Source organism: Panthera onca, chromosome E1 (assembly GCF_046562875.1).
Source record: "Panthera onca isolate mPanOnc1 chromosome E1, mPanOnc1 haplotype 2, whole genome shotgun sequence".
In the NCBI taxonomy this organism is placed as follows: Eukaryota; Metazoa; Chordata; class Mammalia; order Carnivora; family Felidae; genus Panthera; species Panthera onca.
The window spans coordinates 14,577,152-14,590,759 of record NC_138352.1 but is presented as its reverse complement, the minus strand read 5'-3'; the positions used below and the strand labels follow the sequence as shown (position 1 = coordinate 14,590,759).

The window sequence follows — 13,608 nt, the reverse complement described above, 5'->3', positions numbered from 1 at the left end:
CTTTTGCTGCATGTGCCTCTGGTGTCAAACCCCCAAACCTGCCGCCCTATGTTATTCCCTAAGGAGTCTTACGGTTTCAGTTCTTACGTTTATGCCATTGACTCATCTGGCAGGTTTTGGGTCGTGGTGTGAGGCAGGAGCCCACCTTCACTGCTTGGCACGTGGACGGCCAGCCGTCCGCGCGCCATTTGTTGAAACACCGTTTTCCCCACGAAGTGGTTCTGTCGCCCTGTTGAAAGGCAGTTGCCGTAGATGTTCGAGTTCACTTCCGGGCTCTCCGTCCCGTGGTCTGGAGGCCCAGAGTTTGGATCGCTGGAGCTTTGCGGTGAGTTTTGAAAAGGGAATACCGATCCTCTACCTTGTCATTTTTCATTATCGTCCTGGCTCTTTGGGGTCCGTCGCGATTCTACGCGCATTTGAGGGTTGGTCTTCCCGGTTCGGCAAAAAGGCGACTGGGACTTTGATAGGGATTGCCCCGAATCCAGATCGCCGTGGGGGGGTGGTGGTGGTGGTGTTGCCGCCTCCCCACGCGGGGCCTTCGTACCCTTGGGTGCAGAGCGACTCTGTTTCGGTCACCTCTGCCTCCAGCGATGTGCTGTGGTCCTCGGCGTGTGAGCCTTCTATCTCCTTGGTCAAATTTGTTCCAGGGCTTCTGTTCTGGACGCTGCTGGGTTGGCTTTTTCACTCCTTTCCCAGCTGCTCCTTAGTTGCTGTGTCATTTGGTCCTCCCTCAGCCCAAAAAAGTGCTGGGAAATGGCAAAAAGGAAAAACGAATCCACATGGGTTCTGCTCTGCCTTCAGGTGTAGTTGTTGCTGGCCTCTGCCTTCTAACCCCCCTCCCCTCCCTGGGGGGGGGGAGGGGGCAGGGCTGAGGTCTCAGGGACCAGGGGGCCTGTGCATGGCTGGGCCTCCGGGTGGCTGGAAGGACCCGGTCTGGGCCCTCCAGTGAGGGGAAAGGCCCCCAGGGTGTCTGTCCTGATGGCAGGGTCACAGCACGGTGCTGGGGACAAGCTCTGGGCCTGGCCCTTCCGTGTCACACCCCCAGCCCCTTCCCACCACGGGTGGGGGGCTACTCTGGGAAGCCCCTGCCTAGACTGGGGCTTGGTGGGGGGAGTGTCTCAGGGGCAGCCCTTCCCCAGGGTGTTCTGGCTGGAGAGGTGGGTGGGGACGCAGGGCCTGTCTTGGAGACACAAAGCCCACCCCTCACCAGCGGGTGAAGGCCCAGCCCTGCCAAAGGGACTGGAATTGATTTCCAAGGGGCTTTTTCTCTCCTTGCTGTTGCTGCTGCTGCTGCTGCTGCTGCGGACACGGTGATAGAATGCCCCAGGCCCCGGAAACAGATCAGCTCAGGGACGGACAACAGGCAGTAATTTAAAGTCTCTTCACAGCTCTGTCCTAACCCCTGGAGCCGGGCCACCTGCCTGGCGGGGCAGGGCTGGCGAGGGGTCTGCCCCCCCTTCAGGAGAAGGGGCTGATGGCTCTGTGGGGGGCGGTCCCCCTGCTCGCTGTGGACGGTCCACCGGACGGGCCGTCGCCAGCCCCGGCCTGTAATGAATCCCCCAGACCAGCTCTTCCCACACGCTTCCTGCAGGGCCTGTCATCGCGAGACTGGAATCGCCGAGGCACGTGGGGATGCACGCACGCACGCACGCACGCGCAGGCAGACCTGCACGCACACGTATGCACGCATGTCATGGCCCCACAGGGACACGTGGCAGCCAGGCGCGACAGCGGGCGAGCCCATGCCTTTGCACCTCCTGCTCGCCCGTGTGCATAGTCAGCACCGAGGTGAGCACAGCCTCGGGGAGGCTCCTCAGATGGCCCTGCGCAGAAAACTCCTGACCCAGGACAGACCTTAGGGCCCATAGCTGCCCCGCGTGGTGGCTCCAGGTGACCCTGGAGCAGAGCCTGGCCCAGCAGGACGACCTCACGAGATGTCACTCCCCCAGGAAGTTCTTGTCCCCTCTCCCGGGCTCGAGGGTGCTGCGGGACTGGGCCTGGGGGGCGAGTCACCTGTAGGGTCCTGGCGCACCTCTCTCCCCCTCCCCCCCGCCCCCCCCCCCCCCCCATGGCCATCTCCCACCCCGCGCGTCCATCTTTCATTTTTATGGGCACTCGGTTTGCACTCAAGTCCCGGAGACGGAAATACTGATGTTGATAGGAAAATATTACTTTCCCTGCGGAAGCACAGGCGCAGGAAGGCTGGGTATCCTTCTTGTTTAAAACAAACGTCACCCGGTTGGTTCAGGAACTGCATTGCTCAGACCCCCGGGTTTCCATGGTGACGGCTGCCCTCCCCACCTGCGGCAGGCTGGCGAGCAGGCGCTGCGCTCTGGGTCCAGCCTCCGCCAGCCGGTACAGAGGGGCGCAGCCACTCCTGGGGGTCCTGGGGGCAGGCTCGGGGCTCAATGCACCTTTCCACCCCTTCCCCCCACCGAGAGCAGGACAGACGTCTCCCTTCCCATCCCAGCGGCCACCTTGGCTGAGGACCCCCTGTATTTCGGGGGGCTCTGCCTGGTGGGGGGGTCTTTGCCCCGAGTCTTGTAGAAAGAGGGAGTGGTCAGCAGATCAAAGCCCCTTAAGGATGTCCGTGTCCTACTCTGGGAGCCGTGACTCCAGGCCATGGCGGCCAAAGGGATGTTGCAGATCGCGGTGAGGCCGGGCAGCAGTCGCCGGTGACCTGGGGAGACTGTCACCCAGGGCCCTTAAAAGTGGAAGAGGGGACAGGGTCAGCGTCAGAGCCATGTGACACAAGAAGTTTCTCGAGCCAGGGACCCAGGCAGATCCCGGAAGCTGGGAAAGACGGGAAAATGGAACATCCCCAGGCTCCTCCGGAAGGAGCCTTGCTCACCCCTTGGTTTTAGCCCCGGGAGGCGCCTGGGCCCCCCCAGACCCGAGTAGTGCTTGCGCTTCCGGCAGCACAGGGGTGGTGGTCTGCTGCAGCAGCCACAGGGGGCCAGCACAGGGGTGTCACCAATCTGGGGACCCACAGTACTGTTTCCAAGACCTGGCCCCTTCCTTTCCCATGTGCCCCTTGCGGCAGGCCACCTCGGCTGCCCCGAGGACCCTGCCCAGAGCCTCCTGAGCCCACTCCTGCCTTCGCTGGTGCCGGGGCCCCTGCGCTGCTATGGTGCGGACGTTCCTTCCAGAACAAGGACCCACACAGAACCCCCCGGAGCCCCTCACCTCGGCAGAACCAACCAGTGCTTAGCGGGCGGTGACTTCTCCAGGAAGATCCTCAGCGGGCAGTGATGGTGATCTTGCGCCTCGGGAGTCACGTGGCCCCTTGTCCGTGCGGGCCGCAGCAGGGCTGGTGGCTCTGCCGGCCGCGGGGGTGACGTGAGCGCACAGGCACGTCCCTCGCTGCACCCCGCGCATCCATCGTCCCCATCGTTCCCCCTTTTGGGGCTGGTGCGCGAAGCTCACTAGGACCTTAGATGCACCCCAGCCCCACGCAGCCCCGCCCCCTTGGTGGAGTGAAGGTCAAGAGGCCTTGGGGTCAGGATGCCTGAGTTGGGTTCTTCCTCAGTTCCTGCCCCCACCCAATGGGCGTGGCTTTGGTGAGTTACTTAATTCTTGGGCCCCCACTTGCTGTCCCCAGGGGGTGACAAGAGCCTGTCCCTAATTGGTGTCCAGGAGGCCAGACCCGTGAGGTGTGAGGTAGATTGAGTGTCGGGAACCACTTGCTCCCACTCGCTCTGTGGCCCTGCTGACTCGCTTCTTCAGGGACACCCGCCCCCAGGATCCAGGCCCCCACGTGGTGGGCCGTGCCATCGCGGGGCGTGGGGGGCGCAGGCCCAGGCCCGGGGAAGGACAAACTGTGTCCGCCTCCGGCCGCAGGGCGGCGAGTTGTGTCGTTTAACCACGGCGGCAGGAAGGGGCAGCGGGGGCCCCTGTGGGCCTGGGCTCGTCCCCCTCCGAGCAGAGTGGCTCTTCCCGCGCGCAGGCGGGAGCCCACTTGCGGGGCCGCTCTGAGAGGAGCTGAGGCACCCGCGGGGCAGAACCAAGGGGGAGAGGCCCCGCCCCACCGCGCAGACCCCACCCCCGCCCCAGGCCCCGCCCCCTCCCGAGACAGCCCGCCCCACCCCCGCAGACCCCACCCCCAGGTCCCAGACGGCCGGCCCCAACCCCGCCCCCCCCACAAGCCACAAGGCCGCAGCGGTCACCTCTGCACTTTATTGTCATGAACAGTTGTCGTTTGCTCTTTCGCTCCGCAATTCTCATTTGGTAAAATAAATAGAGATAAACGAACTTTCAGGGCGTGCTCCGTGGAGCCCCGGTTAACTCCATGATTGGATTTTCGCTTCAGACCCGGGATGGCCCAGCGGGCCGCGGCGCGGCCGTTCCGAGAGGGGGCACAGGAGGCCCCGCCCGGCGGCGTGCAGTCCCCTGCACCACATCCACCCGGGGGTCAGCTGCCGGGCGCGGACCCTGTCCCGGAGCCGGCTCCCGGGGCACACCGGCATCCCGCGGCCGCAGAGCCCGGGCAGCGCCGTCCCCGGAAGGCGCCCCTGGGTAGGGCACCTAAACTTCGTCACCGCTGGGATGCACATTCCCGTTATGGCCTCTTATTGGCAGAATTAGTTAAGCCAGCTCACTGCTCTATCTGAATAATCTTGATTCCCAAGGAAAAATGGAAAAAATGCTTTTCAGAATATCATCATTGTGGTTTTGTTTTACAAGCGCTGTTTGTAATCGCTTAGCACGTTCTCTGTTGTCCTTCTTGGGGCTAAACCGTCCCCGTGGCTCCGAGGTTGTGCCCGGATACGGGCAGACACACGCGCACACCTGTGTGCGGACATGCGCAGATGCCCTGCCACGTGCTAACGCAATCACCAAGCAACTTTTCTGCTTTACTCACTGCAAGACGTGAACTTCGGTCGCACCAGCAAGTGGCGGCAAAGATGGTCCACGGTTCACCCACAGGCACCAGGGCCCCGGCTGCCTCCGCCCACGTGCAGGCATGTGATGCACCAGGCGAGGAGGCCGCGGGGCCACACAAGTGCGTACTCTGTGTTGGTTCCAGTGTGGAGACCACGGGCCCTGCACATGCATGTACACCCGTATGGGGAGGCCGCAGGCCTGAGCGGCTGTCACTGCACCTGCCTGGGGAACAGCAGCACTTGAGAGAGGCAGGCCCTGTGGCCTAAGGGTGGTGGCCAAATCCCCAAGGACTGGCCACACATGTCGAAAGCCACAGGCCCCTCCTGCTAGCGGGTCTGTGGTGATTGGGGCTTGTGCAGGGAAGGTGGGCTGTGTGGGGGAGGGGCAGCGCCGGCCCTCCTACAGTCTGGCCACGAAGGGCCCCCGTGGGCAAGGACTGGCGGTTGGCAGGAGGCTTGGGCTGTCTCCTTCTGTGCGTGTGGGCTCTGTCTCTTGAATCTCCCGCCTCTCCCAGCCCGCTTGGAAACCCCCCAGGAGCGCGTGTGCAGAAAACGGGCCGGCTAGCTTGCAGCCAGGGGAATGCGGCCCAGGCTGGCTCACGGCCAGGCGGCAACCCAGAGACCTATGTGAGCCCCAGCGCTGCCCCGTCCGCCAGGGTGGCTGAGCCCTGGGGAACGGCTTCTGTCTCGGAGCTTTCGTGGAGCCAGTGCTCGGGTCCCTCGCCAAGTAGAACGAGTGTGTTTCCCTTTAAAAACCTCAGAAGCAAAACAGGACGGGAAGGGTGCTGGGACGTTTGCGGCTGTCCCCGGGCTGTCACACGGCAGGACTCTACCAGAGCCCCCTTCCCTGGGCTCCTGGGCGTGACAGCGACCACAGACGCACAGACAGACAGCGAGGGGCCTCCTGGAGCCCTCGGCAGCAGGTCAGGACCAGTGTGGAGGGTGGCGCGGCGGGTCCACTATGTACATGGAGGCCTGGCAGGAGGGGCGCCCGCTATCTGGCCCGCTTCTCCACCGAGTACACGGAGATGTAGTAGTCGTTGCTGCCCACGGCCAGGTGAGGCTGTGGAGGAGAGCAGGGCAGGTGAGCGGGCGGGCGCCATGGGCCTTCTTCGCCCCCACCCCACCGCGGCTCTCAGCATGGGCCCCGCAACCCGAAGCAGGGACTCTCGGGCTCCCCACGGCTCCCCGCGGGGACGGTTCCAAGGACCAGAGCCCCGCACCTCATGAGGGCTGCTGGCAGAAACCACAGACTAGGGGAACGATCGTAAGGGATGGGCGTGCGTCACAGATCTGGGCTGCTCCTCCCTGAGAAGCACAGGCTGGGCGGGGTGCCCCGGCCCCCCCTCACTGCAAGGTTTCTCCAGGGCTGGTGTCAGTGCAGGGGCCAAAGGTGATGGGAAGGGCAGGGCGGTCTCCTGTGCGTGTAGCCCACAATTCCCTGCTTGATGGGGGAACCCGGTGCTGCTTCTGGAGGCAGTTTGGGGGCCACGACGCCCCGAGACCCTAGGACCCAAGAAGATTTGGTTTCGTGCCACTCTCAGACATGGGGAGGGGGAGGCCTGGGGCGCCCTGCGGCCTGATTGTGGGGCGGGGCCAGGCTGTAGCCCCACCTGCCTGTCCCGAGTTCCCCCGTCCCTCCCGTGTAGCCTCCAGTCCCCATGCCCCCCTGCTATTCCTGCAGGACCCTCCGTATTGCCCTGTGTCCCTGCGTCCCCCGACCCCTCACCCCTCCCACGGCGCCCCCGGCCCTGTGCGCAGATACAGACCCAGTGCGGGTGGAAGGCCAGGCAGCTGATGGCCCCGACGCGCTGGCCCATAAACCCGTCGTAGTATTTGATGTTGTTGATGAGCTCCCCGTTCCCGCTGTAGATGGCCGTGAACTGGTTCATGGAGCCGCTGCACACAAGAGGGTCTGGCGTTAGCCTTCCGGCAGGGGTGGTGGCCCAGAGGCGAGGCAGAGGCGGGGCTCGGTGCAGGTGGGGAGGTGGCCCTCTCTCTTCCTACATCGGCCCCGTCCCAGACACGGGGCTGACCTGCCCGCCATCACCCAGGCACGAAGGGCCCCACAATTATGTGGCTCTGGCGTGCTCTCCTTCCCAGGCAAGAGGGGGCATAGCGCCTGCTGTTTACACGGAGGCCCGAGGCTGACTTTGGGTGCTCTGAGATGGTCTGGGCGGGAAAGGGCCCTCATCTTCTCTTAGCTTGGCACCTACCAGGCGATCAGGTTTGCCTGGGGGTGGATGTCGAGGGCCGTGAGCCCCTTCACGATCTGAAGGACGTTCACAGACTCCGGCATCCGAGGGTCGAAGAAGCGCACGTCTCCGTTGACACTGTTGGCAAAGGGTCACTCCGGTGAGGCCGGGGCGGGCCAGCCCCCGAGGCAGAGCACACGCCCACCCCGCCCCACTGGCCTTCATGACCAGGACTGGCGCCAAGCCCCCCCCCCCCCCCCCCCCCCCCCCGCCCCCAGACTCCTCTCCGCGGCCACAAAGGGCCCTGCCTCTAAGGCAGGAAGTAGCAGTAAGTGAAGACACGGGGGAGGATGTGAGTTATTGGTTTCATTTCTAGTCCCGGAGATTAGATTCTCTGCAGCCAGGGATGCGGTTATAGGACGGGGAGGGGGGGAGGCCGGGAGGCCGCACGTCACCCCTGGAGGCCGCCTTTCCTGCCCTTGGTCTCCGGTGGGCGTCGTTCTAAGAGCGATGTTCTGTTTTTATATTACAAACAAGGGAAACGGCATCTCTTTGAAGAAACGGTGTCTTTGTAGCAGTAAATTACATTTTGTTGTCCCTTAACAGGCACATAAATATTCGCTGCTCTCAGTACAGGATTTAGTGGGCAGCAGAAACGGATTTATGGGTAGCCGATGACTCGACGCGGATATCCCGCAGCCAAGGGCTGGCAGGTGCCCGCCCCTCTCCCTCGCACACCCCGCAAGCCTCCAGCGAGCAGGCCTCCCGCTGCCAGTGGGAGGACCCGGGTGTCCCTGCCCTCCCGCTGCCCCTGACCTTTGTGGCCAGTCCCGGAGTGGAGGTTAATCACTGCCCTCACATGCCATCCTTTCCCGGCTGTTTAAACACCGTGGACATATTTTAAACGGAGGAGAAAACAATGTTTGCACAGCAGAATGTCTCATAAACATTCCCTGCTCATTACCTCACGCTCATGATGTGGCCCTCGGGGTGCTTCTGGAGGTAGGCCTTCACCACCCAGGCCGTGTGCTCCCGGTACGTCATGACGCGGCTGGAGGGAGGACGATGGGGTCAGAGCCCGGGCGGCCTGGCCTAGGCCGGGGAGGGGGCTGCCGGCGGGGGTGGGGAGGGGGGCAGTGGTGCCCGTTCACTGCCCGCTGCGGGACAGGAGCGGGAGCTGAGAAGCCAAGGGCGCGACTTCATTTTGAGCAGAGAGAAACCACGGGTTTATTCACGGCTGTCAGGATCTGCCGTGCGCCGGGGTCAGTCGCCCGCACCCACCATTCACCGTGATGTCGGGACGCGGTCGGGCCCCCCCCGCCGGGACCACGGCACGGCTGTCCCGGAGCTCCCCGGACAGGGCACCACGCTGAGCACTGGCCACCCCGAGACTCTGGGGGTCGGGAATGAGGACCCCAACTGAGAAGCTACTGAAACACAGCCCTGGTGGGCAGGACGCACAGGGCTCACAGCGAGCCCCAGGTCACAAGTGTGGTGCGCGGACAGCCCCGGGTCACCGGCCTCGGCAGCAGGGCCACTCCACGACCCTCGGCTCTTTTGGGGCCAATTTGCCAGTTTAGTGCCTGCCCGGTAGCTGTTTAACACGACGGCCTGACGGAGGTGTGACTCACGTGCCCCCTTCGAAAGTGCACAGTTAGTGGGTTCGGGGTGGTCACTTCGGCCGGCCCCCCCCCCCGCCCCCCGCCACGATGGCTGCTTCCTGCAGTGGTGCCCGTTCTCCGGGGGACCCTCTGCAGAGGTGCTGCTGAGCCTCGGGTCTGTGCTGGGAGGCCCCGCCTGACGTGGCCCAGCTCGCCCCAGTACCCGCCTCTGCGGCAAACGGCCCGCCTGGTGGCTGGTCTCACGGGGCTCCCCTGGCCCCGCGGCCACGCACCTGCCCACCTGCCGCCACTCCGTCACCCCTGGAGGCCGGCCCAGGTTTTGGGGGCAAGGTGGGTGTGAATAAGCACATTGTGCCGGGGTCCCCAGGAGACTGTGTTGCCATTTGTCAGCCGTGGGGCTCGGGCGAGTGACTGCCACCTGTACCTCAGCTCCTGCCCACCAGCCCGGCCCGACCCGGCCCTCGGCCTGGGACTGAGTGGCGGTCCCTGGGGCAGTCACGACCACTCAGGTGGCTCAGTGCTGCACGGTGCCCTTGTGGACGCTCCCTGACAGTCTCCCTGGCCACGCACCTCACGCAGGAGGGAAACCGAGCTCAAGGAGGACAGGGCCTTGCCAGGCCCCCTCCCCGCTGATTTCCTACTCCGCGTGCCATCGGAATGTGGCCCTGTGGGCTTGAGGTGGGGGGGCTCGTTCCGGGCCCAGAAGGGCGGCGGCAGTGTGCCCACATCGTCTGGGGGTGCTGGTGAGGGGGGTGGGGGTGGGGGCCGGATTACCATTCACTGAGCGCCATCCTCCGGTCGTAAACGCGGATGGAGCCGTCGCCGAGGCCAGCCACGATGAGGGAGCGGTGGGAGTCGCAGGACAGGCTTGTCACGCAGCTGTCAGCGCCCGTGGGGATGTCCTGGAGCCAAGCACAGGGACCGCGGTGAGCCCACCTGTGGCAGCCCGGCGTGCCATGTCCTCCCGGAGTCAGGGGCCCCCGCCGCCTCCTCCAGCAGGGAAGCCAGCGAAGGCCCACGGAGCCCGAGGGACTGGTGGGGGACCCGGGCTGAGTCAGGCCCACACCCACCCGAGAGCCGGTCCCCAGCCGCACACATCTCCGGGAACGGCTCTCGGGGCCAAGCTTTCGGGTGTCTCCCTCTTTCCTAGAGCGGAAGCACGTTTTGGTAGAAAGGGATCCTCCGAATTAGTTGGGGAAAGGGCCCCGGGAGCTCTGCCTCCTCGCCTCTCCTCCCGGCAGCTGTAAATGCTAGAAAAGGCCAGGGGGTGATGAATGCTCGGCAGGAAAGAGCGGGAGACAAAAGGCCGCACAAGAGGGAAAGTGCTCTCCCGTTGTTGGAGGCCTGCTGCCAGTGGGCACACGGGAAGGAAATCCGACACGTAGGGGACTGGAATCTGATCCAAGGCAACAAGACACCGGACGAGACACACCCAGGTGGCTGAGCTGAAGACGTGTTCTGGGGGCACAGACTCCTGAGTAAGGGTTGTGAGCATGGGGGGGGGGGGCGGTGAGGGGGTCCACGCTGCAACAGGAGGGCCGCAGGGGCCCCGGGAAGTAAGTGTGACAAAAGCCAACTGTGCCATCGCAGGACCCGGGCACCGGACAGACAGAGGTCATCTCTACCGGGTGGCCCCCTGGCAGGGACCAATGACGTGGCAGGGCCTCACGGCGGCTCTCTGTCCCTAGCCCGCCCTCCGAGGGCTTGGCGGGAGGCCCAGGGCCGGGCCGGGGAGGCCGGGAGGACAGAGCTCTGGGCCTCAAGCCACAGCCGGCACCGCTGCCCAAAGTATCAGTGGCCCCGAGCTGTTTGCGGCCCTTTGCCCCCTGGCCTCTCCGCCAGGATGTCTCGGTCAAAACCAATTCACTACTCGCTCTGTTGATTAAAACGGGAAATAAAAGATGCCTTAAGAAGCACACAGTCGAATAATTCATCGTTCCAATTTAAAATGCTTTCCCCCTGCTGCTTTCTGATATTCCCTAATTTGCATGGGTAAAATAATATTTGGAAGTAATTAGGACCAGCAGAGGCTTAATCACGCTGCCAGGCAGGGTCAGGGTGTCACAGTGGACGTGCATCAAGAGGCAATTAGCCTCTGAAGGCTTGGAGGCGGGCCGCACTGCCTCCCCGCTGGGACCCCCGTTCCTGCCCCTCTGTGAGGAGGGCCTGTCTGGGGGGGCGGGGCGGGGGGCTGTGGTCACCTGCACTTTCATCTCGCGGTCCGTGTCCCAGATTCGGACGATCCGCACATCCCCCGAGCTCATGAGGAGGCCAGTCTCCTGCTCCCAGTCTACCACCATCCCGGCTCCTGGAGAGACAGAATGTTCCGGTGTCACCGCGGGAGCCTGTCCCAGGCGGCCACCTGGCACCAAGGACCGCCACGGCCGGGTCCCCGACCCCATGAGAACTCCAGGCCCCGAGTCTGGGTCGGGCAGCAGTTGGGAGCCCTCTCCAGATCCCCGCTGGGCCCAGGCATCTGCCTGAGGGACAGCGCATTCCGAGGACCGTTTGTCTAAGCTGTCCCAAAGCTTCAGAGCGGGCGCGGAGGCGCTTCTCTCGACCCCGTCAAAGCTCACGGACGCAGCTTCTTGGGGTCGAGCAGACCGGGCCGCGCGTGAGGCCCACGCTGGGACTGCAGTGTTCCTCAAGTTGGCACCTAAACGTCACGGGGGGGGACCCCAGTTAAAACAAGGTTACATTTTAAACATACAGAAGAGAACACGACAGAAATCCCTGACCCACCCCCCAGATCTAGTGGTTGAGGCTCTCTGCCGTTTCGCCCTTTTGAAAAGAAGAATAGATGAGAGAGTATAAAAAGAAGCATAAATAAGATTTTAGACACAGTGCGAGCCTCACTCGCCCACTCTGATGCTGAACCGTCCCAGGTCGAGGGCATCTCCCCGAGCCGGGCTCCGTGCGACCCCCACCCAGGTGCACCTGTCCACGAACTAGGACAGCTTCCGTCAACGCCACCAACTTCACAAGGGGTATGTTTCCTAGCGACCTCGCTTTCCTGTAATGTTCTCTGTAGAGGACTTATCCCACCCTGTACGTAGGGGTCTGGTTAACTCATTTAACGGTTTGTTTCGCTCCTCCCCGATTCTGGAGACCACGGCTCGAGCGACGACGTCTTCCGCACCCCGGTGTGCTCGGGAGGGTGGCACCCAGGCAGGGGTGCGGCTCCCGTCCTGGGGTTCACTGCCCCCAGCCATGGCCACATCTGCAGCGTCCATGGACACCGAGGTTGCCCCACATCCCGCGGTCGCTGGTGTTGGCGGTATTCCTCCTCGCGGGACCGCGTGTGCTGTGATGACACGTATCGTGACGCCAGTGTCTTGTTCTGTCACTTACGAGGTAATTTTGTGTTCTTTTGGTCACACGGGAGTCTGACGTCACGTTTGTCAAACTCATTTCTGTGGCGCTGTGGCCCCTTCCTCCCCCGGGAGCCCCGTTCTCCCCGCTCTCAGGCTGGACGACCTAACTCCTCCTTCCTTTCCGCTGCGTCTGTTTAGGGTGGCGGACCTCCCGCCAGGCCCCGATGACCCTTTCAAACCCCAACCCTGCTGTGTGCGCACAGGGCTCCCCACCAGGTACCCACCCCCCCCAGCAGTGCTGGGAGGGGGAGCCGGGCCCAGACCTCGGACAGACTTATGACCACAGACAATGTGGCTCAGCTGTGGAAATCTTGTAAGTGCCATGGGCTTGTGAAAGAATCTGCAGGGAGAGATGGAATTTGTGGGCACGGAGTTTCCTTCTGGGGGGGGTGAGAATGTTCTGGAACTAGATGGATGGTGGTTGCACATAATGACTGCACTAAATGCCACAGAATTGAACACTTCAAAATGGTTAATTTTCTGTTATGTGAATTTCATCTAAATAATAATTTTAGAAAAGGAAAGAAAAAGAAGAAAAAAAGAAAAGGCAAGCGGGACACCCTACCCGGCTCCAGCTTTTGCTCTCCTTGACCAGACGGTCACCTGTCTGTACGCGGAGGCAGGGCCCCTGGGCCCTCCTGCCGGGGCTGGTCCACATGCATCATTACTCAAACTCGGCTGTAACCATTCAGGAACCAGTTCAGAGGCCCTGAGAGGGGCTGTGGGCCAGCACCCACTGGGACTCCCAGGCGGCCCTGGGAGGGCCAATGGTGGCCGACCGACGTGGCCTGCCTCACCAGTGTCCCAGGAACCGTTCCCGCCACGGGCCAGGGTAGGGAGGGAAACGGACCCTGTCCACCTGTGGGCCTTCTCTCTGGAGTCCCTCACATAACGGGGACCGGATGTCCTCATCCAGTGGAGACGCCAGCCTCACGTGATGAAGGTCGGATGGCCGTGCACAACAGGGAGGGACGGCCGGGCAGCAGATAACTTCGCACGGAGGGAGATGGACGAAACAGGACTCAAAAGGAAGCTGGTTCACGGCCATGAAGACCCACGTCTAAATGCGGCTGGACAGTCAGGTGTGGTGTGAGAGTGGAGAGGTTGGACGGGCACAAATGGGTCACAGGAGGGAAGCTCTGCCTGTCTTCGTCCAATAGACAACGACATGCCTTCACGCAGCAAGCCTCTGCACGTCCCTGGGACCGACGAGCTGGCAGACCCAGGAATCACACGACGTGGACGCAGCCTTTCGGTGGGAGACACGCAGATGGGGCAGGAGGGCCGGCCGGGGGAGGCCACGTGACGGGTTCTCCCAGCAGCGGCTCTTCTGACCCAGGCCAATTTGACGCCCACTCCCTTCGTGTGATTCTGAGCTCACTGGCATGGGGGCCCCTGGCTGCCGCCGTCCCCACATGGGAGGGACACTGCCACACTGATGGACAGCCGCGTCGCGCCTCAGTGATGAGATGTCAGTGCCGACAGGGCAGTCGGTCTGGGGACCATCCTCGGAAGGGGCCACCCCCCAGAAGGG

At 63.3% G+C, this 13,608-nt stretch overlaps 1 protein-coding gene across 1 annotated transcript in view; it reads right to left on the bottom strand.

Annotated features, from left to right (window-relative positions):
* Nucleotides 1-4,169: 4,169 nt before the first annotated feature.
* The window catches only part of RPTOR (regulatory associated protein of MTOR complex 1), a 331,619-nt gene continuing 322,180 nt past the window's right edge, over nt 4,170-13,608 (bottom strand). The window contains exons 29-34 of the mRNA XM_081791320.1: nt 10,902-11,008; nt 9,475-9,602; nt 8,043-8,129; nt 7,100-7,216; nt 6,653-6,782; nt 4,170-5,946 (exon numbers count right to left, since the gene is read on the bottom strand). Coding sequence (XP_081647446.1) covers nt 5,878-5,946; nt 6,653-6,782; nt 7,100-7,216; nt 8,043-8,129; nt 9,475-9,602; nt 10,902-11,008 — 638 coding nt within the window. The 3' untranslated portion in view covers nt 4,170-5,877. The remainder of the gene's footprint in view (nt 5,947-6,652; nt 6,783-7,099; nt 7,217-8,042; nt 8,130-9,474; nt 9,603-10,901; nt 11,009-13,608) is intronic.